Here is a 25,992-nt window from a genome sequence, read left to right on the forward strand (position 1 = left end):
AAGACAGCGACAGCGACGCCACTGGGATTGTAGTTTTCCACATCTGCCCCACTGACTGGAGGAAAGCGCTGCCCTGAAAACTACAGACTACACTTCCCACAATCCCCGCTAAACCTCATGATTTTGTTTCAAATTATTTAAAGGGGCAGCATATGTTTACCGCCGGGTTGTCAGCGATACAATCCAGTGTCGGTTTATCTCTTGCGTGGGGGTGAAAAATTGACGATTAAAAAAAACAATATGTGCTACTATTGTAGAGTTAAATTCTATTAACTAGATACACTACTTTTTTAGGCCAGACCTGATAAGTAACTTCCAACTGTAATAAATCTTGAACGCTTCAGAGTATATACAAATTAATAAATGTTAAGATGCAAAACCCTCTAAATCCATCAGACCTCTTTTCTTGTAAATGAGCATTTTCTATCAGGCTCCTATAATTAGGTTCAGATGTTTCATTTTATATGTAATGATAAGGTCATTAGCTAGTAAATAAAATACCTTTTTTTCATAAACGTCACTTTAGACAATTCTTTGGTTTTTAACAAAGTAGATTTTCTTTTGCGTCAAAACCAGCTGAATCCACTAATGCTTTTTATGCAAAAACCTCTAAACCCACCTATTGGAACAAGACAGTGTATCTAGTTGAAAATACCTAAAGATGCAATTAGAAATTATTTAACCAAATATAAAACACATACACAAACCACCTAAAATTTTAAATATATAAATTTATCAAGTAAGTGGCGGTTCATTCCGCTGTGGTAACCCCTGATAAACCAGGGAAAAATCAGAAGGAAAATGAATGAATGAAATCTGTAAAGTAAGTCAATAACATTAAAACTGACATTAATTAAATCTTAACAATCTGTTGTCATTTCTGATATTTGGGATTTAGATTTAATGTAAGTAGAGCAATGTAAACATTGCAAACATTGTAAGCTAAGCTTGGTAGTTTCAAATAATATAGTGTAAAAACATTGTGAAACATCAATATCTGTACATGACCATTAATATAAAAAGCTTATCAGACATATAGGTATTATGAAGTAATACAAATAATGCATAGTTTTACATATTATAATTATCTTTTTAAAAATACCTTAAATTAGCAAATAAAACACAAGGTAGGCCTACTGGGCAAAAAGGGGATATCTCTCAGACAATTTTAGAAGCTGTCTTTTGTTCATTTTCATGTGCCATTCACTTACAGTCAGACAGCCTCACCCAGTTCATCAAACTCCGTCTTTTAAAATCTAAATCGGAATATGTCTCCTCATAAAGCCGTATCAGTGCGCTGCTACATTGAAAAAATATGATTCGATTCGCGCCTTCTGATTGGTTCTCTGGAAATAGCGGCTTTTGCTGTCAAAGGCCGCATTTACACTGCACTGTCCAAGTGCATGGTACTTTGAGGCTTTTTTAGTTTTTTAACGAATGTAGTTGTTTAGATTGCAACTATGCAGTTTACTCATAGGGATAGAGCCTATTTTAAATATGTATGCTTCCAGAAATACAGTGCGTTGGCATCCATCAGCCTGTCATTAAGCAGAGCAAACACGGTTGACTTTGTCCATCCACAGGATGGTGACAGAGACCGCATTATAAGCCCTTAGAGGAGAAAAGATTTACGTATTTTTACAGCTGATCAAAATATTCTAAAATTGGTGAGTTACTTTCTAAGTTGATCTGTCTTTTTTGTATGTTGTAGTACTGTATTTATACCAGGGGTGGGCAAACTCGGTCCTGGAGGGCCGGTGTCTTACATAGTTTAGCTTTAACTCGAATCAAACACACCTGAACATGCTAATCAGTGTCTTCAAGATCACTAATTATCTACAAGCAGGTGTGTTTGATCAGAGTTGGAGCTATACTGTGCAGGACACCGGCCCTCCATAACCGAGTTTGCCCACCCCTGATTTATACCATAGTAACTGTAGTGTATTGAGTGTGAGATGGGATTCATCATGTGTGTATTTTGTGTTGGCCACTCTTTCTAAAACCATGAGTTACTTTTTGGTTGGCCATCTGTTTGTTTCTAATGAGTCTCCTGTTTTCGTTACTGCAGACTAGTTCAGTAAATAGAAAGAAGAAATGCATGCATGTGCTTAGCGTTTTTCCTTATCGCAAACACAACAGCAATCTGGTAGTGCTTTCGCTGCTTTGGCTTTTTTGGGGTTAATTATTGTGATATCCCGATTGCAAGGGAGAAATACTGGGAAATCTTTGTAGACTGATGGCATTTCATGCCGTTCAGCCTTATAAACTTAAAATGTGAGCAATCATCTGTTTTGTCATCACTTTAGACATTACGCTAGAGAATCATTCAAATATAGCTCTGAAGTGACGTTGGTGAATTAGCAACGGTTGCTGCTGATCTGACGTCAGCAGCAGATGTTAATGAATGGCGGAATGTTGTTAAACTGTATAACGCAATATCACACAAGTAGCAGTGCAATATTGCTGTATATAGTCACTGGTGGGCCTGGGGCCTCCCACCAGTGCCAATCGGTGTCGATATACAGCCATACTGCTACTCGTGTGATATTGCTCATGGATATATCAACTTCCTTTAATTGCAATGTCTCATATAACCCAGTAGTTTTCAGTACAAACCTTTAATGAGAAAAAAAATTGCAGTTGAGCGAGTAACTCATCATTTCATAAAAGATCAGAAAAATGTGAAGCAGTCTGTACTGGTTGGACCATTAATTTATCATATTTCTTTTTTCCCTTGCAAATAAATTTAATTATTTTTACTTATTTACTTCAAATAATTAGAGAATTGCAGTAAATGAATTTCAGTAAATGAATTTTCTCTCTCCTTTTCTTCCACAGTCAAGCCCACTCACCTTTCCACTTCATATATATATATATATATATATATATATATATATATATATATATATATATATATATATATATATATATATATATATAAATATAAATATATATATATATATATATATATATATATATATATATATATATATAAATATAAATATATATATATATATATAAATATAATATATATATATATATATATATATATATATATATATAATATAAATATAATATTATATATATATATATATATATATATATATATATAAATATATATAAATAAATATATATGTATATATATATATATATATATATATATAAATATATATATATATATATATATATATATATATATAAATATATATATATATATATATATATATATATATATATATATATATATATAAATATATATATATATATAAATATATATATATATATAAATTTATATATATATATATATATATATATAAATAAATTTATACACACACACACACACACACACACATACATATATATATATATATATATATATATATATATATATATATATATATATATATATATATATATATATATATATAATAAATAAATTTATAATATATATATATATATATATATATAAATATAAATAAATATATATAAATAAAATATATATATAAATAAATTTATAATATATATATATATATAAATATAAATAAATATATATATATAAATAAAAAATATATAATAAATGTATATATATATATATATATATATATATATATGTAAAATAATTTTATTTATTATATATATATTATTTATTTATATATATTATAAAAAAAAAGATATATATTTTTTTAAATCACTAAATCACGCACAAGCGATTTCATAAAATATTTTATTTACAGTGTTAATTATAAAGTCAGTACTATTTAATCTCAAAGAGTAAAGAAATTATTCAATCCCTTATTTAAATAATAAAATCAGGAGAACTTAAATCCAGACATTGTAAAACCTTAGGTCTAGGCAAAGAATAAAATGCATCTGCACACATACATGAGTGAGTGTAAGGCACAACATTCCTGGAACTCTAAATTTCCATCAAAACTGGAACAACATACTTCAACAATAATAACAAGAAGAAACAGCAGCCACAAAAACAAAGGGGAAAGAATAGTATGGATTAACCCACAGGCGTACAGCAGGTGGAGCACTCCATCTCTCTCTCTCTCTCTGTGTGTGCATCTCCACAGCCGCTCTCACATCTTCATAATGTTATTCTGTGCATCTCAAATGTGAATCACTATTAATTGGAATTAAAGCCGGACTCAAAAAAATTACAATACCCTGAATTAACCGCAGATAATTACGACCCTAATTGACCAAAATATAATTCAAAGAGTCACAGAGAGCGTGTATAGGCACTTAGTTGGAAATTAATCAGGAAAGGGCTCAGCAGTGCTTTGACAGAAGTCCTCAAATCAACCCCCCTCATTCATCTGTATGAGTGCATTGCAGCAGTGTGTATGTGTGTGTGCTGCTCAGGTTCTGACTTCACTCTGGTTGTGGACGTCGCTCTCGAAGGCAAGGTTATCATAGTGAGGCTCCTCCTGCACACCTGCAAACCAATCACAACACAACGCTCAAACCTACAGGCCAACAAAACACATATCGGACCAAGTGACCCATTGCCGCAAGCCTCTATAAAGGTTTAAAACAACAAACAAACCTCTGATATATACAAAACAAACTTCGTAATGGCAGATGGCGAACATGTACATCACTGAACATCAGAAACATCAATGAAGCATTAAACCAGTTAGAGTCCACAACTGGACAGGAGGTATAAATAGTTAGACATAATAGAGTGCATTAATTATTGTTATTGGAGGTCATACTTCTGGAACCTCACCGTTGTGTGACCGCTTAGACTTTTGTCTTGTTTCCATAACAAATTTTTATTCTGAGAATAGGGGAAAGCAATATTTTCTAAACAAATTGATCAGTACTTAGAAATGTCCTGTCACTGAATTGGAGTGATTTTCTTGGTGAATTGAGCTCACTTTAAAGCAAAATGATAGGAATTTCAATAACAGGTAACTAGTGTTATATGGTCATACCTATTACACATGTATTTCATGATTATTGGTTGCCTTTCACAGCACTGAAGAGAAATATAGTTAGTCTAGTAAAATACTAGACCGGATATATTATATATATGGTATTATTATCATACATAATACATTCAGCAATATCCAGTTAACTAATATACAGTTGAAGCCAGAATTATTAGCCCCCCCTTTGAATTAAAAATATATATATTTCCCAAATCATGATTAACAGAGCAAGGAAATTTTCACAGTATGTCTGATAATATTTTTTCTTCTGGAGAAAGAAATTTTAAGGTCAATATTATTAGCCCCTTTAAGCCATTTATTTTTTCGATAGTCAACAGATCAAACCATCATTATATAATAACTTGCCTAATTACCCTAACCTGCCTAGTTAACCTAATTAACCTAGTTAAGCTTTTAAATGTTACTTTAAACTGTATAGAAGTGTCTTGAAAAATATCTAGTCAAATATTATTTACTGTCATCATGGCAAAGATAAAATAAATCAGTTATTAGAGTTATTAAAACAATTATGTTTAGAAATGTGCTGAAAAAAATCTTCTCTCCGTTAAACAGAAATTGAGAAAAAAAAAATAAACAGGGAGCCCCTCTTAATTCAGGGGGGCTAATAATAATAATTTTGACTTCAACTGTACATGTGTAAATGAATGTTTCTACACATTCATAAAAAATTGATAACATTAAATACAGGTATAAAAGTAGGGCTGCCCGATACTGGAAAAATCTGTAATATTTTGTTTTTCTGCGATTATATATAACGCAATATGAATATAATTTCACCAGATTAGTTGAATAGCTCTATTTGGAAAGATTTCATTCATTTAGATCAGAGATGCGGACCAAAGTTAACCCATTGTAACCTTTGATTTGGCCGACCATCCTATCTGAGACGCGAGTGAGAATGATAGTTTGGGGCGAATGCCATTAACATAGAGATTGTCAATTCTAATTTGACGTAACTCTTCTTGTTTGTTTTATTGCTGAGCTACAAAAAAAGCTAAGTAAAATTAAATGTTTCAATTAAATGTTGTAAATGAAAGTGATTTTTTAAAAATGTAAATACTGTCACTTGATAGATAATGACTATGCAGAACACATCGGTGAGCACATCAAGGCAAAAACTAGTGTAATTCTGCTATAAATGAGATTGTTTTGTTTTTACTGTATTACGTTCATTACTGTATTAGTAGTATTTTCTAGTCTTTTTTAAACATTAATAAACAAATTAAGACATTACCCATGGCAACTATATTTACCTTCAGCCCACTAGCCACAATCAAGTTTGGTTTTTGGCCCTTCATAAGAAAAAAACTTGGGCACCCCTGATTTAGATAGATTGGGATGATCAAGTCTTTTTCTATGCATCTGCATAAACTATAATAAATATATTATACAAGCATATATAAATACAACAGAGCAAAGACATTATTATTTAAGTTAATTAAACAGTGTTTTATGGTATTGGGCAGAGTAACAGTATTCAGCTTAGGGCTGCACGATATCGGAAAAATTTGACATTGTGATATAATTATTTCTATATATTTTTTTTTTCACCAGATGACTTAAATAGCTCTGTTTGCCAAGTCATTACTTTAGATTGATTGGGATGTTTTTATAGAGTGAAATATAATTACATTTTAATGTAATTTATTATATAAATAATAGTACAGTCATAAACACAATTGGGGATGGGGGGGGCTGGGGCAAATATTACAGTGAAATAAATACATACTTTATGTTTTCATCTAACAGTATTTGGGTGCAGAAATGCAATAATCAAATGTCAAATAACATTGCATATTCTTGATCATATCAATAATTAAATTAAATGAATCTTTATTAAACTCCTTTATGGACTACTAAAATGCTTTAAACTCTCTTGAAATGCTCACATAGTCGCAGACCTTAAAACAAATATGATAAACTTTCACTCTATTATGGTTCAATACAGCAGTGTCTCTATAATTAAAAAGGGTCAACTATAATGTCAACTCAACATTGCATATCTTGCGATGTGACTATTGCGGATGCACACATTGCGATATCGACGCTCAAACAATATATTGTGGAGCCCTAATTCAGGTACAGAAATTGAACAACAAAATAACATGGTCATCATTGTATAAATAATTTTAAATAATAATTTCTTTATCTTTTAAAAATTGAACAAATAATTTAATTCTGCGATGTGACTAATGCGAATACACACATTGCAAAATCGATGCTCAAATGATATATTGTGCAGCCCTAATGTGAACTGGTCTAACTTTCACCACATCCAGAGCTAGTTGAAACATTGATACTCTGTTGTTGTCATGCAAGCAACAGAGACCCAATAGTCAAACTGAAAGTGAAGGTAAATAAACAGAATTTGTAAGCCATTGAAAAGCGCCGCACCCCAGGTGATACCGGTATTACTGGTGTAGCTGATTACCACATTCACAACCCTACTATTGCCTTAATTCAGAAACATTGCAGGATGTGAGTTGTACAGGAGTAAAAGCCAGACAGGTTTTAATCATGAAGAAAAAAATAAATAAATAAATATAAAAAGTGTAAAAAACAAACAAAAAAAACAAAACACAAAACAAAACACAATGTTCTCTTACCAGTACTGACTGTGACAACCACAACAGTGTTTGGTGTAGTTTTACAGTTATCAGAACAGGAACAAAAGGTTCAGTTCTCTGCATTGCTTTCTTGGCTAGTTTATTTCACATTATTATTATTAATTTTAAGATTATTAATACCATTCAGTAAGTCAGAAAAGTGGTCAAAAAAGACTGCACCAGGTAGGGCTGCACGATTCTGGCTAAAATGAGAATCATGGTTTTTTGTTTCAAATCAAGATCACGATTTTCTCACAATTTTGTAGATGTAAAATAAAGGTTAATATGAGTAGGCCATTATTGTTGTTATTCTCAAACATACAACAAAACAACAATAACAATATTAGGCCTATGTGTAAGTCTACTTTTGGTTAAAATGCTACTTTTTGTTTAGACTTGGAATGACTAAATATGTCCTGGTTGGTAATTCACAGTAAAGTGATGACATCAGAATATAATTTAGTGTAATTTTTGTGCTCGAGACATGCTTGTCATCGACAACATTATTAGGCCATTTTTCACTGGTAAAATGAGACTAAAATGAAAATGTCAATATCAGATTACCTCTTGCATTATATAGGCTAGAGTAGTTATACTGACCTAGTAAACATTTATTTTCATGCGCAACACTGTGTTCACTATGAAAAAAACATATCAAAGGCTTGTAGTAATCATAAATTTAAAATGCAATATGATCATTTAAATGATGTGCATGCTTTTGGTTTCACTTTCACCGATATGTATCCAAGCTGCAGACCCGCAGACCCACGCACGTTTCAGGCACACGCACAAACTTGCTATCATGTCCTTTATTATAAGGAATCCATTATGTAAATTAAACCAGTCCAATTTAGATCGTTTATACAGTATATCTCTGAAAAATGTTTCAGCAAGGCCAGCAATCGAGTATCTGCTATACTGACTCTGTCAGATAAGAAATGACTGATTCAGTCTATTATATTGAATGGCGATCGGAAACAATGTTCCCCATTCACGATCGCAATATTTGTGAAATAGCATACACTATTGTTTATGGTGTACTATATATATATATATATATATATATATATATATATATATATATATATATATATATATATATATATATATATATATATATATATATATATATAAATAATTATTAACTGTTATTCACAGCCTATGCAGGTTCTGTTCACTAAAGTCTCTCGGTAGTAAACAAACAGTGTGTGAGCTCACGTGTGATTTCGCGGACGCGAATACATCGTTACATGAAGACAGAAATGACATTTTTGGGTGAATTATACCTTATAAATACAGTAGATGACACTAATACCATTGTCCATGTTGCTGAGCAATGTATATAAAACAATGTGAACACTTGTGCACTTCCTTTACGCTTCTCTCCTGACTGTGAAAATATAATTGGCTGAATTGTAGCAAAGCTGAATTAAGATTGTGTAGGGTCGAATCAAGATCGCTATCTTTTTTCAATTAATCGTGCAGCTCTAACACCAGGTGTAAATTAGAATGTTTTCTGCATCTACTATTGTGATCACACATCTTAATAACATGAGCAGTACATAGAACACACAGATAGTAAGTTGTAGTGTTTCTAAATATTGAGATAAATGTGATTGTGCACTTTATAATACCGTTGTGTGTGCCTTCAGGAGGAGCAAGGTGTTCATTTCCATGCATAGATGCATATCCAGAGGAAGCGGTCTCACTGTGTGTATGTGAGGCCGTCTCACTGTGCAGGTCCTCAGAGGTAGAAAAAGGCCTGAAATCAGGCACTGAAATCTGTGGCTGCTCCTCCACATCCAACTACAAAAAGGAAAGTTCAGAAAAAAACAAAACAAATTTTAGCAAACGTGTGGCCAAATGTTTCCTCAGTGCATTGACTAAGAAGTAGATTTGAAGGCAACTTGCTCAGTTTAGGGACTTTGAGTGAAGGGGAAATAAAACCAGGCTGCTAAATACGGTACACACTGCCATAAGAGGGAGAACAAACTCCACTTTTGTATACTTGTGGGGCATGATGACTAAGCAGCAGTTCAGTTTCACTGAGATCAATATAACAATGACAGAGGATCCACCCACCCTCTGGTTACAGTAATCAAGGCTCATGACAGGAAAGGCAAGAGGAAATACATGGCGCAGTTATCCTTGCACTTATTTCTTATTAAAGAAATGTGTACTTTTCCTTATTATTTACTCACCCCGAGGCCATCATCTGACTTTTCTCAGCCAAAGAGAAAGTAAGATTTTAGTTGAAACCACTTCACACAACATGTTGCACATATACTGTGTACACACACACACACACACACACACGCACGCACGCACGCACGCACGCACACAGTTGAAGTCAGAATTATTAGCCCCTCTGAATAATTAACCCCTTGTTTATTTTTATTTTTTCCCTAATTTCTGTTTAACGGAGAGAAGATTTTTTTCAACACATTTCTAAACATAATAGTTTTAATAACTCATTTCTAATAACTGATTTATTTTATCTTTGTCATGATGACAGTAAATAATATTTGACAAGATATTTTTCAAGACACTTCTATACAGCTTAAAGTGACATTTAAAGGCTTAATTAGGTTAACTATGCAGGTTAGTGTAATAGAGTGGGGGAACTATGACGTCACCTTGGCTAATCGGCTGCTAATATAAACTGGAACTGCTAAAATGCTAACTCGCTTCTGGGTTTTTGCATACAAATTGACGTCATAGTTCCTCCACTCTATTAGGCAAGTTATTGTATAGCGATGGTTTGTTCTGTAGAAGACTATCGAAAAAAAATATAGCTTAAAGTGGCTAATAATTTGGACCTAAATAAATAATATATATATATATATATATATATATATATATATATATATATATATATATATATATATATATATATATAATTATTAAGCCTTTAAAATGTCACTTTAAGCTGTGTAGGAGCGTCTAATAATTCTGACTTAAACTAATATACACACACACACACACACACACACACACACACACACACACACAGTATTTGGCAGCTCTAGAGTAATGAGATGGTCAAAAATAGTATAGGTTAAACTCCAATCACTTGTAACAAATGAAGGAAATTCCTAAAAAAAAGTTTTTGGCCAAAATCTTAATTCCTCTTATTTCCTTATCACCCATTGTATCGACAAGTTTCACATTTCATTCACATTGGATATTTTTTAAAACAGCCAGAACAAAGCTGAGCTCTCGAGAAGCAAGAAATAAAGCATGAGACGCTGCGATGTTCAGAACAGTCTGATATCCCTTGGGTTTTTACCTAACCTGCCCAGTATCTTTCAAGCCAACTTCCATTCTCAGGAGACATAAGTTGGCTGACAATAGGGTTGAGAGGAAGTAGCATCGAAGCACATTAGAGATGGCAACAACTTCCGCTTGACTGACAGACAGACAACTGACGTAAAAGAGTAATTGCCTGCTTACTGCAAACACAACAGATAAAAATGGTTTCATTTTATGGTTCACACCAACGACACCATATGGCAAACACATATGTAACTAGTTTGACTTGAGCCAGGTTTTCAGGAAGTAAAAATGGGCTAAACAAATGAAAGCACCCCATCAGGTTCAGCCTAAAATGGGAGCATGATCAAAGAGACTTATAGAGGATGAACAACGGAATGTTACACTGCAGGTGTGCTGTCCAATCTGCCTGATATTCTCACCAAGGTGAGCAATGATGGACTGAGGCCAGAGGGAAGGAGAAAAAAAAAACATGATTCCAGTTCTTATTGACACTAAAAGGCCAATTCTACCAGAGACTAAGGATGTCAAAAGTAGAAATAACTTAGCAAAAATAAATCAATACTTACTATTTAATGAAGTAATAATATTTGTAATTTTCAAATGAAATCCTTAAATGAATTTTATTTTCACAGTATACATAAAGGCTCAAAAGCCTGGAAAGGTTGTTCTGTTTTTTGAAAGTTTATAACTCTATTATCAGAAAACAAATATTGTGAAATATTAAAAACAATTGTATTTGAATATTCTAAGAGTAAATGTTTTCCTGTGACAGAGTTTCAGCAGTCATTACTCCAGTCCTTGGTGCCACATGATGATTTGGTGCTCAAGAAACATTTTTATTATCAATGTTGAAAGCAGCTTAATATTTTTTGCGGGAAACGTTAAATGTTAAAGGGATAGTTCATGCAAAAATTTAAATTGTCAGTATTTACTCATCCTCCAAGTGTTCACAACCCATTGGAGTTTCTTTCTTCTGTTGAGCACAAATAAAGTTATACTGAAAAATGCTGGAAAACAGCAATCACTGCTGGTTTACAACAGAGGTTCCCAAACTTTTCAGCTCACGACCATCAAAATAACAATTCCAGTGACTCGCGACCCCCACTATCCTCGGAGTAGGTTATACAGATACAAACATTGCACACAACAGCGTACACACACACACACACCAATGGGAACTATATAAACAAGATTATTACAACACAAAGTGCAACGGAATGGCAACCATATAAATTTATATTTTTTTCATTTAATATTAACCACACACGTAATGAAAATCGTGGGCACAATGTTTACAGCACAACACTATTCTTGGTTTATTTTTGGAGTCTGCCACTTGGAGCCTCTGTGTTCACTCGTGGCCTTTATGTGGCCTTTATTTTTAATGTATGTAAAAGCCGTAAAGGTGTCAAAGTTTAACATTGTGCCGAAAAAATCAACCTGCTGCAACTAACACTATTGCTGTGTCATTAATCTAGCATAATAACCACAGGGGTCACATTCCAATGGAAAAAGAATTGAAAGGCTGATGGCTTTTTATTGGCATGTTGTTTTAAATGTAACTATTACATACTATTTTATCTTCTGCAGGTTATGGATGAAATATGCAAGTTCTAAAAATGTTTAATAACATTAATGACATTTTTGGAAATCACCAAGTGACGCCCTCTTATTGTCTCACGATGCCCACTTTGGGGAACACTAGTTTACAACAACTTTCAGTATATGTTATGTTGTTTTCAACAGATTAAGGAAATTCATAAATGTTTAGAAACACGTGAGCATGAGTAAATGATGGAGAAAAGTTTCATTCATGGGTGAACTATTCCTTTAAGGCACATTCTGTATAGTCATTGTTTATTTTTTTAAACAGTGCGGCAGTTTCCGTAATATACATTTTACAGTCTCAGTCTAACATGTGATAAACAAACTTTGAGCTGAGGTGTGTCACTGCTGATGGCGTTTTAACCATCTTCACTTGCTGCCACAATAAACGATTTCATTTATGAAGGTGACCAAAGAGCAAAGGACACAGTATCTTTTACAGAAGCTCCTAGAGTTAGTCAACACAAACTCTAATGATCTTCTGCTCACCGTCACACTCAGCGTGAGTCAGGAATCAAATGCTCTACACACGACCTGACTCACGTTGAACAGACGTTTCACCACAGCTTTCGACAGTCTGTTCCTCTTTTCCTGCTACCACATGAAGTGCAGAGAGAAAATTAGCTTGTCTCTTTATCCCTTATAATGTTAAGCAATGTTTTGTTTTATTTCGCAATTTTGTCAGCAGTTATGTGGCCATCACTTTCACACAAAAGTTGATTGAGTATCTATCCTCATCCGATACTTCTACAGTGCATAAAAAAAAAATAATAAAGAAGAGCAAAGAAACAGATCTAGGATGTTCCTTATTCTTTATTTAATTCGCCTTATTTTAACATTAAGTTAACAAACATAGCACTTTAATCAAGTAATAAATAACATAAATTCTTCAATTTTGGACTTTGGTGCAACAGTAAATGTATATATAAAAAAATCTAATACAAAAACAAATAGCACCTCAAGTTAAAGTACCCAGCAGGCCATCCCAAGTTTACATACATACATACATACGCACCATTTTAAACCTAGGCTTATGCTATGAGGATGGTTAATGGCAAAGGATAGTTCACTTTAGTTGCCACCCAAATGACTGCCCTGTCATGCAGTTTCAGACTCGGACTATATATCTCAGATTGCATATATATATATATATATATATATATATATATATATATATATATATATATATATATATATATATATATATATATATATATATTTATTTATTTTTATTTATTTTTTTTGTGGTGGGCTTTAACGTGCTGCGTTAACGTGAGCCTTTTATTGTGTGATTAAAAAATAAATTAAAAAAATCACTGTTAATCAATTCTCGAAGTCGGGTTGGGAGCTGGTTCTATTCTGCGCAACCTGTGATGACTTTCACCTTGATATTTTAGCACGGATGTATACCTGACCGGAGAGCCTTCGGCAGTCTCACTTTAACTCATGAACATTTCATTCATACTCCCATGATAAACTGGTGTATTGAGAGGGGTCTCTCTCTCTCTGGTATTAGACGCAAATAAGTAGTAAGAACTGGTGAGAGTATTATGGAATTTACTGGGAAAAAAAAACAAAACGCTAGCTTATGTAGGCTTTCGAGTTTATGTAGGCCTACAGTTTAAAATTCATATTTAACTGAATAAACAGTTAGTAAACAAGTACATCTTATTTAACATAATTTATTTCCATTACCAATTATCATAGTAGAACAGTTTCTTAAGCAGTTTGTGATGCATTTTGGAACCAGGAGATGAGCCCCTGGTCTAATGCGCCACCTGGCTTGACAAACCCGTTCTCAAAGACTTATTAATTGGTTAGCACACAAATTCTGAATGCCTTCAGCAGAATTCAAATGAGCCATTTAAATCTAGATTAATTCCAAGATTACAGTGAGATTACTATATACTAAAAAAAATTATCTATGCCCACCACTAATGTATATTCTCATTTTTTAAACACATCAATAGTTATATCTCTTTCTTGACTTCACACAGAAACAGCAATGCATGCCGCATGACATCACTTTGTTACTGAGCCACTATTGGTTAAATGCCGGAAATATAGAAGCAGCTTGAAGCGGAAAGCGCAAGTATGTCTGCAGGTCTGGAGGTATTATAAAGTTGATGATGACAACATTAACATAGCAAACTGTGAGATATGCAAACTTGGGATTGCAAGAGGTGGAAAGGAAAAGGCTACTCTTACAACAAACAAACAGAGTTGTTGAATGTTAAAATAAGGTGAATTAAATAAAGAATAATGAACATCCTGGGTCTGTTTTTTTCACTCTTCTTTATTCTTTTTTTATGCATCGTAGAAGTATCGGATCGGGTTTTGGTAGATGCTCAAAATCAAATGACTCTGATCCCTAATTCAAACCATTTCCCAGACAACCTTTAACATCACCAAACTGGTGAAAAAAACAAACAAAAAACAAAACACCAAACTACCAAACATTACCTGTCATGAGTATAACCTCATTCACCATTGGGAAGAGGCAAAACTGCCATTGATTGCACAATCCAAAATTAATAAACAAATCCAACTTTTTAGCACCTGACAGATTTTTCCCTTCGGCTAGATGAGCTGTCACCAATGAGTCCATAAAGTGTTTAACATTCCACACTTATTTTTATTGGTTAAATAAGCACATCATGCAGGTAAATTTAACGTATTCTTTTTAGATTTTCTGTCTGAATATACTACACCTTTTATACTTCAAAATGATGTGGAAAAGTGATTTACATATGAAATAGGTTTAGCAATGAGGATGCGCAATGCTATTATTTGCACAAGACAGAGATGGATTTATCTCTAACATAAAGGAACAAACTATCATTGGTAGCCTGTAAATACCCAGGATTAATATTTAACCATGAAAAAATTATGAGCAGTGTGAAATGTGAAGAAAGATAAGGATGCGCTGTAAAACATATCTGTTAATTAACAATTGCCCACAGCACGTGACTCTGATGTTTATTTGAACTTTCAAACTGCATTATGGGATTATATTCTTTGCTCTTACAACAAAGGGACTTTTTTTTGTTTAGAAACCATGTACTGTTTGGGTTGGTGAAGACAATAATGAGGGTCCAGAACTTTTGCGGTTACTGTACAGACTTATTTCTAGAAATTTATCATTTCTTATACAAAATATTTTAATACTACAAAAATCAACAAAAGCGACTTTAAATAAAGTATTACATTTTCAACATTAAACGGTCAAAGCAGAGATCAAATGCACTTTATAAGTATAAATAAATGGAAAATACATGCAAGAATCATAAGCCATGGGCAGCTGGTAAATAATGTTTTTTCCAATCTTTAACTAGCTCAAATCTCACCTCAACTCCAAGGGCTTTAAGAATGTCACACTTGCACATTGGGCAGGTTCTGTGCTCCAGCAGCCATGGCTCTATGCAGGTTTTATGGAATAAATGACTGCAAAACAAACACAAACACAACTGTATTGGAAAAAGAGAAAAGAATTATGATTTATAGTGAAACTATCAATGACTCAAATGGACAGAGATCACCAGCAAAACATACTTGCATGTGAGAATTGACAATACATCTCCTGCTTTATACGAATCAATACAAACTGCACAGGCGTCAGCATCCGGGCCGATTTCCTATAAAACACATGGATGGACACACACATAAACCATTTAAACATCATCCTCGATCTTATTTTGTACAGTGCAATTAATAAGCAAACTTACTGCTAATAAATAGGAAAGCAACGATTTTAGATTTTGGTTGTACGATTATAGTCTGAGGAATAACCAGTTTCCCTGTTATAACGATTATTATGCATTCATTCATTTCAAAACTGCTTATTTAGTAAAAATCATGAATTATTATATTTTATTTATATATTATTATATTTACTTATATTTTAATGTTTTGTTTATTGCTGCTCAGTAACCAAATAATACAGCACAAAATAATAATACAAACAACAAAACAAACAAACAAAAGCCCATTTCTCTTTGGACTTATATCAATAACTTTACACTGAATATAATTGACAGAATGATGAATGAATAAATAAGTAAAAAAAAAATTTTATTTGTCTAATGTAAATCTATGCTACATATTAGCTAAGTATTTCCCTTTTAAAGAGAACAAACGTAGTCAAAGGCTGCTGAACCTCTGTCTGAAAGGCACTTTTGATCAACTATATTATGAAATTGTTTGGTATTTTAATTTTGTATTTTTTTTCTCTTTGGAGTAAAAAGGCGTATATTCCATACAAAAATATGAAGCTGATCGGTCAGTTCTTGTCACAAACTCGCGGTGCGCTCAAGCCATTCTTTTAACTAGATGAGCCTGGAAAACATGAGGGTGTGGCACCGCTGCCAATATGTCATGATGCCGCCTCCTCCATTATATGTGAACGGCCCTTAGTAAATAGCCATAGTTAAAATCAGTATTTAATCAATTGCGTGGATATAGTGTACAAGCTTGGAACTTTAAACTAGCGCAGTTGGCATATAACTTTAGTTGCAGCAGTTTAGTTGCGCGGTGTTGAGAAGCTTTTACGATGAATTAACTGTGACGAGTGCAGTTAATAGTGAAATCGGTTAATCGTTGCATCTCTATTAATAAGACATTAAAATAATCTCTTTTTGAGAATCATGCTCATTTAACCCTTTCTCATATTGAGTATCTATAGAGTAGTACTGAGAGATATAAGAGAAAGACACAGCTTTGAGATTCTCTCTGGGCAAAGACACATGCCTGAAGAATCCAGCTCGATGAGAATACAACTTTTAAACACTATAAATAACTCAGAATGCAGAAATTGCATGTTCCCTTCCCCATTTATTAAGTTTTGTATTCTTTATGCTATGCTTTATTCTTTATTTCAGCCTTGTGCTCTTTGGGTGGCCTATAAAATACTCATAATTCAAAAATAGGCTATTTGTTTGCATTTGCATATATGCACAAGTGTTCAGACGTACCTGATCGCCTTGTCTCAGTGTGCGGACCTGTAGCTGGCCAATCGCCTTCTTTGCTTCAGCTTTCAGCTTTTTCTAGGTAGTGAGAACAGAGAAACAAACAATGTGAGATGCATGTATACTGGTATTTCTGGTCTTGTAACACTAGCTTTTCAGGAAGTGTATGCATATTTTAGCTATTTAAAAGAAAAATACCCAGCTTTAGTGTAAAATTTATGCTTAACACCTACCACAATGGACCATTAAGACTATGAAGGATTAAGTATATATAAAGTGTGAAAAAAATATCAACAAACTGCTTATTAAAAACTCATTAACTTAGCTGACTCGCACATAGTGGCCACAACACAAAAGTAGACACTTGAAACACACTTGCACAATACTAAAATGTACGTGTCAACACGTTAGATAACAGACCTCTCCAAGTTAAACCACATTCACACATGCACAATGAAGTATTCATAGTCTGAAGAGGAATCAAAACTTAACCAATGCCTATGAAACACGCTTTACACTTTCTCTTTATTGAATGAAATCTTAATAACGAATCTCACAAACAGTGTTTATTCAAAAATTAATTAAATATAAATGAATTAACTCTCCCTCATTCATATAGTTCCAAATAAATCCTTTGTATTGGCATATTAAGTTAGTGAAAATAAGCATTTCATGAAATTGAAATCGATTGGAACTGGCATACACAGAACCACCACAAAATAAAAATGGGAAAAAAAGGAAAAGGGTTTCTTCATCTGACAGAGACATGCCTGGAGGGCTGGAGAATCGCATCCAAGAACATGAAACTCTTCAGTGTCTGTGTACACGCCTGCATGTGTTCGCTGACTCAACATCAGTGACCTTTCTCAACTCTGCTGTGTTCCATAGAGAGACAACAAAGGTTATGTTGAGGCAGATACTAATACAAATCCACAATGTGGTGCAAATTTAACTCTGGTGGTGCCCATTTGCTGAAAATATCAGTCAAATTGGTTGTGAAATGAAGACCAAGCAAAAGAAGATATTTCTGAGACAGTAGCAACTTAGCAAACATTGTTTATCATCAACCAGAGTTTTGCAGTGAACAATCTCAGAACAATTTTCGTCCACTTCTTTGCATAAAAAAAGACTTGATTATTTAGAGTGCTTAATAGCTGGTTGGTTTGTTGTTTTTTTGTTGAAATGTGTGTTAACGCTAATGCATTAAATTATTCTTCACAATACTGCACAGTTCTCCATATACTGGCTATAATTACATTATTAGTTTATTAAAAGCTTTATACTGCAGCAATAGATGACAAGCTATTGTCATACATGAACCTAGGTTTCTGCTTATATCAAATTTTCTTGTTGCGATTAATTGTGGAAGCTTTTATCATGGTATACGTTATTATCATGAAATTGACCCAAACTAAAAAAAAAAAAAGATTAAGAGGTTTAAAAACCCAAAAATACATAGTGTATTGCTTTATTATATACATATTCAGAGTAAATAATTGCTTTAAACCAATTAAACTGTAAAAAAAAGCCATATAATCGTTTAGTTATATATATTTATAAAAAAAATAATAATAATAAAAAAAAAGTTTTTATTAGTTATTTACTTCATATAATAAAATGATTATGTGTTAATAGGCATTAGAAACTAGAATCACCCAAGATTTATATGACCACATAGTAGCTGAAAGCAGATTCACCCTTTTTGAGTGAACTCTTGGAATTCCTAATGGATCTGTTTGTGAGTAAATCTATTAAGTATTGAGGTGCTAGGCCATTTAGTGATTTATAAACAGGTAATAATACTTCAAAATCTATTTTGAATGTAAATGGGAGCCAGTGTAAGGACCCAAGGACAGGTGTGATGTGTTTGATTTTCTAGTTCTGTCCAGAATCCTGGCTGCAGCGTTCTGGATGAGCTGCAACTGTCTGACTGTCTTTTTGGAAAGGCCAGTGAGGAGTCCATAACAGTAATCCACCCTGCTGCTGATAAAAGCATGAACAAATTTCTTTAAGTCCTTACTGGAAAAAAAGCATATTATTCTTGCATTGTTTTTGAGATGATGGTATGCCGATTTATTTACTGCATTGACGTGACTACTGAAACTTAGATCTGACTCCAGAATCACACCAAGATTTTTGACTTGATTATTTGTTGATTGACCCGTACAGCCAAGGTAATGAGAATTTCTATATCCGTTTCCTAATGAAACAACTTCAGTTTTGTCTTTGTTTAACTGAAGTTGTCACATTTTACTGTTAATTTCATCAATGCATTGGCAGAGGGTGTCAATGGGGCTGTAGTCATTGGGTCATAAGGCCAAGTAGATCTGAGTGTCATCAGCATAACTGTGATTGGAGATTCGGTTCCATCTCATTATTTGTCTCGGTGGGGAGCACATAGGGGTTTAACAAGAGAGATGGCAGAATTGAACTTTGCGGGACTCCATATGCCATGGGTGTCCATCTTGACCTATGGTGACCTTTACTGACATAGTAACCTCTCCCTTCAAAATGAGATCTGAACCATTTGAAGACAAATCGCAGAAAGCCATGCCTAGTTTTCATGCCTATCCAGAAGTATGCTATGATCAACAGTGTGAAATGCAGCACTGAGATCAAGCAATATCAGCACTGTTTGTTTGCTTGAATCTGCATTTAGGTGAATAGTTTTGATTAACTATATACGGGCTCTCTATGTACCATGATGTGGTCAGAAACCAGATTCAGCATCCCTTAAAGCTTAAAAACTTGGTAACCTGGTTAAAAATAATATTTTCAATAATTTTGCTGACGAAAATAACATTTTAAATTGGTCTGTATTTGCTTAATATGCTGGTATCCAGGTTGTTCTTTTTCAGGAAGGTTTAACAACCACAGTTTAAGGAGTTTGGAAAAGTACCAGAAAAAAAGTAAAGCATTTCCCACTTTAAAGAGAACTACTTTTGAACAGTTTAACACTGTTTAGAAGAAGGATGTGGGGAATGTGTCAAGACTGCAGGTTGACATTTTCATAATCTGTACAATCTCTTCCAAGATTGCCTTCTTAAGATGTGATTGAGCCTGTCTGACGTCAGCACAACTTGGCTGACTGGATGAGCGGATTGCTTTTCTGACATTATTGATCTTATCAGTAAAGAAATGAGCAAAGCGTTTTGCTGAACAGTCATATGGCCAAGCTTTAAAAGCATAAAATCCAGGCATTTTGTATTGATAAAATGGGATGATTTTGATTGGATGTTAAAAAAATGCTAACTTAACAGTTTTAGTTACTGTCCCTACAGTAGTCTCAGAACTACATTTAAGTCACCAGATTTGAATGATTCGCTAGATAACAAGCCTTAGATTTTCCATTATGCTTGTACTATAAACATTTGATAAAAGTTGATGTTATTAAAGTGGGCACCCCACAAATTAAACTGAAAACTGTTATGTTCACCAGCTGAAGACGGCAGGTTGTTAGGGCCCTGGTGGTGTGACGGGCTGGAGGGCTCTCATAGGTGGGTGCAGAGGTGGCTGTCTGGCTCGCTGTTTTTGGTTGCTAACCAAGGAGCTCACAGCAATGAAGTGTGATAGTTTAGTTCCAGCAAAACGCAGATCTCCAAGTTTCTGTGAGAAATTCAGGATCCCGAAGAGCTTAAAAGCGAGCCTGTTGACAGAGGCTGCGGCTCTGGTGTTATCAGCTGTAGAAATATGCTGTCCTTGCTTTTTTTCTGGAGATCAACCTTGAGTGCTGAGTCTTGAAGCTGTTCTAATACATCACACTATCTGTGGAGAGCTCAGTGTGCAGGGCACAGATGGGCATGTGTCCATGAGCAGTGGTTGTTGGGGCTGCGTGGTGTTATTGCTGTCCTTGAGGCATGTGTCAGCCACATGCCCCCTCAGGTATGATGTTCTGTGTATGCAATTTAGGTTGAGTTCAGTGCCACATAAAGCAGACGGATGATGGAGGGAGAAATACATGTTGTAAGTTGGTTTGAATGGAGGCTGTCTGATGTAAAAAAAAATAGTCTTTGATTGAATAAGCTAATATTCTTTCAGCATTGCTAGTGCTCTTTTTAAGCTAGAAATGGCACTTTTTTTTTTTTTGCACACACAATAGTTTTATGTGTCACACATATATCATGTTGAGAAACCAATGCAATAAGGGAACGTTAACTGCACAGACTTGACTACATAATGCATAAATTGCACAAGGCATAGCATAACTAATCATTTAATGATGTCCATGCTATATTAACCATTGACAAAGTAGCATTAATTAAAAAAGGATTGGCAATTAAAGAAAGGTTGGCATCCCTAGTTTGAATAATTAAAATGTGGCCTGAGAGATGCCACTGTGTAGTGATAAGGTTAAATATCTACTGCAAAATGTGGAAAAGGAAAGAAAATAGTAACCTGAAAATAGTGATTGTGTCAAAAGATCAATAGAGCAATACAGTAGCAGTACTTTAAAGGATCCTGAGAAATGAAGGGTTTTGTTTTTCTGATGTTTCAAAGTCCTTTAGAATTTTTTCTACCTTTATTTGTGCCTTCCCATTTTGCTGCTAGCAATGGGGTACAAGTGAAACAGGTACTTTCTGAGCAGAGTAATACCTTTAAAGTGGTATTCCCCTGTTGTGTGCGAGATAGATAACATCTTAAACAGGTTTGTGGTTTTAGTTCAACTTTATCCAAAAATCACATGTTCTCTCGATACTAGGCTTAAACCTAATGCCATTTATCAAATGAAACCCATACACAAACAATTACAGCACTTAGCCTGAAAAATGTATGACCTCAGAGCCCAATGCTGTGAAACCAGACCAACCAGCTAGAAGCTTGCTTCACCAGAGTGATTACCAAAACCGTATTGAGAGCTGTACATTTGACAAGCGCAAAAAAGCACATGGCCGTCCAGTCCTATTTAGACAACCACTCACATGGCAGATCAACTACTGTGTCTGTAAATCAGAAACCAAACACAATGGCCTAATGATTCTGTTTACAGCTGTAACACCTGTAATTGATAATGATAATGACAAGGACTATGAAAGATGGTGACTTCAATAAACATAAAAGCCTTATCAACTGTCACAACATTATTTAACTGACATGTCTGACTGCAGTTCAAGTACACTGGTCAAATAAATTATTACATTAATTGTAACAGTATGAAAAATTATAAAACATACTTTGTCAGTTATGTTTAGTACTATTATTTATAGATGATTTTACGTAATCAGTTCTAACTATAAGGATGTACTGTTTATAAGTTTTAAAAGGCTAACTTCCTTACAGGCAGTGGAGTAGTTTTATTGTACTTTTTAGCATAAACAAAACTTACTATATTCTATTAATAGGACAGGGGTTTAGAGATCATCATATCAGCAGGATTGCACGCAAATCTTGATTGGTACCTGACTGCGGTTCTGCTGTCTGAGGCTGTTGAGTCTCCGCGCGGAGTAGAAGATGAAGTAGCCGACCGTCGCCGCGGTGACGATGAAGAAGGAGATGGAGACGAAAAACACGGAATAGTGACTCATCCAGGGGCCGTGCTGCTTCCCAACCTCTATCGCTATAGCAACGGGAACGCCTTGATCCAGCAGCTGGACCAGCTCCATCCCGCGGAAGTTGCCAATCATTACCGCAACGATAGTTGTGCCTAGAAACATACGAGAGGAGATGAAAACACAAGCAGTGCGCATGCACAAACTAAAACACATGATAGCTGTAGCAACCTGATGGTTGACACGGAAAGAGCCGAACCGTCAACAAACTTTTGTTTTATCCGTCAACTAACATGCTACATCAAACATGTTCAGCAACACCTAATCATATGAAATGCGTTAAATTGAAAGAAAACAGTGCTTAAAGACAAAGTCAGTTTATCTATCAAGATGTGATGCTTGAAATTAGATTTTGAAAGTGAAATTTGTATTTAAAGTTTAAATAAACTGCCAAGGCAGCACTTCTCATTTTCACTATTTGAGCCTCTGCTTGATGCATTTCTCATTGAACACAATAAGCTTTACATTTCCCAACCAAATAGACTCCATTAGTTAATCAACACATCGTGTTAATGAGATTCAACGGCTCGCGTTAGCATTGGTTTTCACACTCCGCATCCGTGATGTGCAAGCTAGTGAAATTATTTAAAGGGAAAAACTTGCTCTAAACTTTATAAACAGAGTATTTTTGCTATACAACAATTCAAATGTGTAATTTTCTTATGCTTACAAGGGCTGCAATTACTTTATCAAAATACATGCAACGTGCATGTGAGACACACTGTCAGAAACACACTGACAGCTTGTGTGAGAAAATAGTCTGAAGGCAAGCTGCCAAGACAACTTTTTCATTTGTTTACCTTTCATTAATTTACCTGATAATTCTTTATTTTGTTTTGCCTAGATGGTAATTATTATTTAAGCAATAAAATGATAGTTTAAAACAATATTTTAATAAACTGAAATAGTACAAGAATTTTAGAGCTCAAAACATCTTTATCTCATCGATACCAACTCGACAGATCGAGTTTAATTCAGGTCATCTGAAGACTCAGGAGATCTAGTCATTGCGCAGCGAATCTCTCTCTCTCTCGATAATAAAACGACTGTTAAAATGCTGAATGACTAGCTAAAATGCTGTTCTAGTCTTAGTATCCTGGGCACCCGAGAGCAGATTTTGAGCTCTTCCCCATTGAGGAGGTCCTACTGACAGGTTCTCTGAATCCGTCGTAAAGTTTACACAACTTACACAACACAACGCCCGGGTTAGAGTACAACTGGCACCCAACAGAGCCCAAAATTAAACAGGATAAACAGACAAAAAGGAGCACTCGCATGCAAATACATCAACTAAGCCTAATCCCGCTGGGTTACATCCATACCTGGGTGGGACATCTGAATGACCCGATTTTCTGAGCCAAAGTCGTTGAAGATGATAGCAGCGGCAGCCCCGTTCATAGCCGCAATGTTAATTTTTTCGGTAAAAGTGCAGCCGTTTCCGCGTTGGATTAAGGCGATCCAGCCCTTAGAGCCGTTCGGTCGGCCATAAACGGTGTCATCATCACAGCCATAGATCGGAGAAGCTAAATACACGTTCCCCTTGACATAAGCTTTGGGTGAGTCTTGTCCATACAGCCCCATCTCCTCTTGAAACCAGGTGCTTTTGTTAGTTTCAGGGTTGGTGTATGAAATGTTCAGGTATGCAGTGCACAGGTAACTGGCCTCCGCCAAACGAACACTCGACACCTGGAGAACAGAAGCCAACAACAACCACGAAAACACGTCCCGACCGGCAAGAGGCCCCATATTCGGCAAGTCTGCCACTGCCCTCTTTGGTAAAAATCAAAGCTCAGCGTAAAACAAAGTGGTTAAAAGTATTCAAAAATGGTTCCGCAAACTCGGGTAATCGATATCTAAACTCTGAACGTCTACAGGTGTTTTAGCAACGCAACTGAGTAGAAACTCTACCTCGCTGAGGTCACTGAGCTTTAAACCACGCCCATCCTCCTCTTAAAGCCACACACGCTGTTTTTCTATTTACACTTGGCCAACGGGACTGAATTATATTGTTCATGCAGAGTTGCAAAGGTATTGAGGAGTTGCAGACCTACTTTTAGTAAAATTCTGATACTTTGGAATATTTAGACTAATAAATACTTTAGTGAAATGTAACATAGTCATTATTATTTAAAAGTAAATAACTCTTTCTTGGCTTATAAACCACATTTTGAAAACAAGACCCAGTTTACCAGTTTAGTCTTTAGTTTTATGATCTTTGTAGGACAGGATGTGTACATCTAGGGTCCAGATGGCTTTGCTTTGGTTTGACTGCAATGATTTCTTTAGCTAAAATCAGACTGATTGAACCATGTTTACACTCCACCCAAGGAGCCTATAGGCCATATCCACACTCAAGGGTATTATACAGTAGTACCCAAAACTAACCTGTCATCATTTAATCACCTATGGATTGTTTTTTCTACTGCTATCACATTTACACACATCACAGCATCAGTGCTAAAACCATTTATTGGAGCCCTAATCCAGACCCAGAAATCTATTTTTGTGATTTAAAATATTTTGTTGACACATTGCACTTTATTGGGCAGTAAAGCTAAAAGTACATCTGGTTTTTCAGTAAAATAATTTGAGGGTCACATTAGAGTCATCTTTTCTACTATTATTATTTTTGGTCAGTGCTTTAATGGCTGTAAAATTCTAGGTTGTAAAATTCTCTAGAAAGAATGAAAAAAAATGTAAGCAATATATTGTTTCAGTAATGCACATCATTTAAGTTGAATCAAGCTAGGACTTATTAAAAAATTACATAAAAAGAAAACACATTCATATTTGACGGCACCTGCTTCCAGATCCATGAATCACACACTCTCAGAAAAAAAATGGTACAATGTTGTACCAAAGAAGGTTTTACCCAATTCACCTGTTTTTGGACTGTGGGGGAAACCAGAGCACCCGGAGGAAATTCACGCGAACGTGGGGAGAACATGCAAATCCACACAGAAATGCCAACTGACCCAGCTGAGGCTCGAACCAGCGACCTTCTTGCTGTGAGGCAACAGCACTACCCACT

General features: G+C 34.6%; 1 protein-coding gene across 1 annotated transcript; it reads right to left on the reverse strand.

The window, feature by feature from the left end:
- Window positions 1-3,710: 3,710 nt before the first annotated feature.
- Window positions 3,711-24,882, reverse strand: rnf128a (ring finger protein 128a). The gene is made up of 7 exons (XM_056457689.1): window positions 24,284-24,882; window positions 22,812-23,056; window positions 17,422-17,493; window positions 16,004-16,086; window positions 15,799-15,895; window positions 9,205-9,376; window positions 3,711-4,444 (listed from the first exon to the last, which is right to left on the reverse strand). The coding sequence occupies exons 1-7, from the start codon at window positions 24,705-24,707 to the stop codon at window positions 4,368-4,370; spliced, it is 1,170 nt and encodes a 389-aa protein (XP_056313664.1). The 5' UTR covers window positions 24,708-24,882; the 3' UTR covers window positions 3,711-4,367.
- Window positions 24,883-25,992: the final 1,110 nt, after the last annotated feature.

This window comes from Danio aesculapii, chromosome 5 (assembly GCF_903798145.1).
Source record: "Danio aesculapii chromosome 5, fDanAes4.1, whole genome shotgun sequence".
NCBI classification, from domain to species: Eukaryota; Metazoa; Chordata; class Actinopteri; order Cypriniformes; family Danionidae; genus Danio; species Danio aesculapii.

Excerpts from the sequence above, each read along its gene's own strand:
- rnf128a (XM_056457689.1), bottom strand. The coding sequence starts at position 24,707 with ATGGGGCCTCTTGCCGGTCGGGACGTGTTTTCGTGGTTGTTGTTGGCT. Across the intron at positions 23,057-24,283 it reads CATTCAGATGTCCCACCCAG|GCACAACTATCGTTGCGGTA; the intron begins GTATGGATGTAA and ends GTATGTTTCTAG. Across the intron at positions 16,087-17,421 it reads CACTGAGACAAGGCGATCAG|GAAATCGGCCCGGATGCTGA; the intron begins GTACGTCTGAAC and ends TGTGTTTTATAG.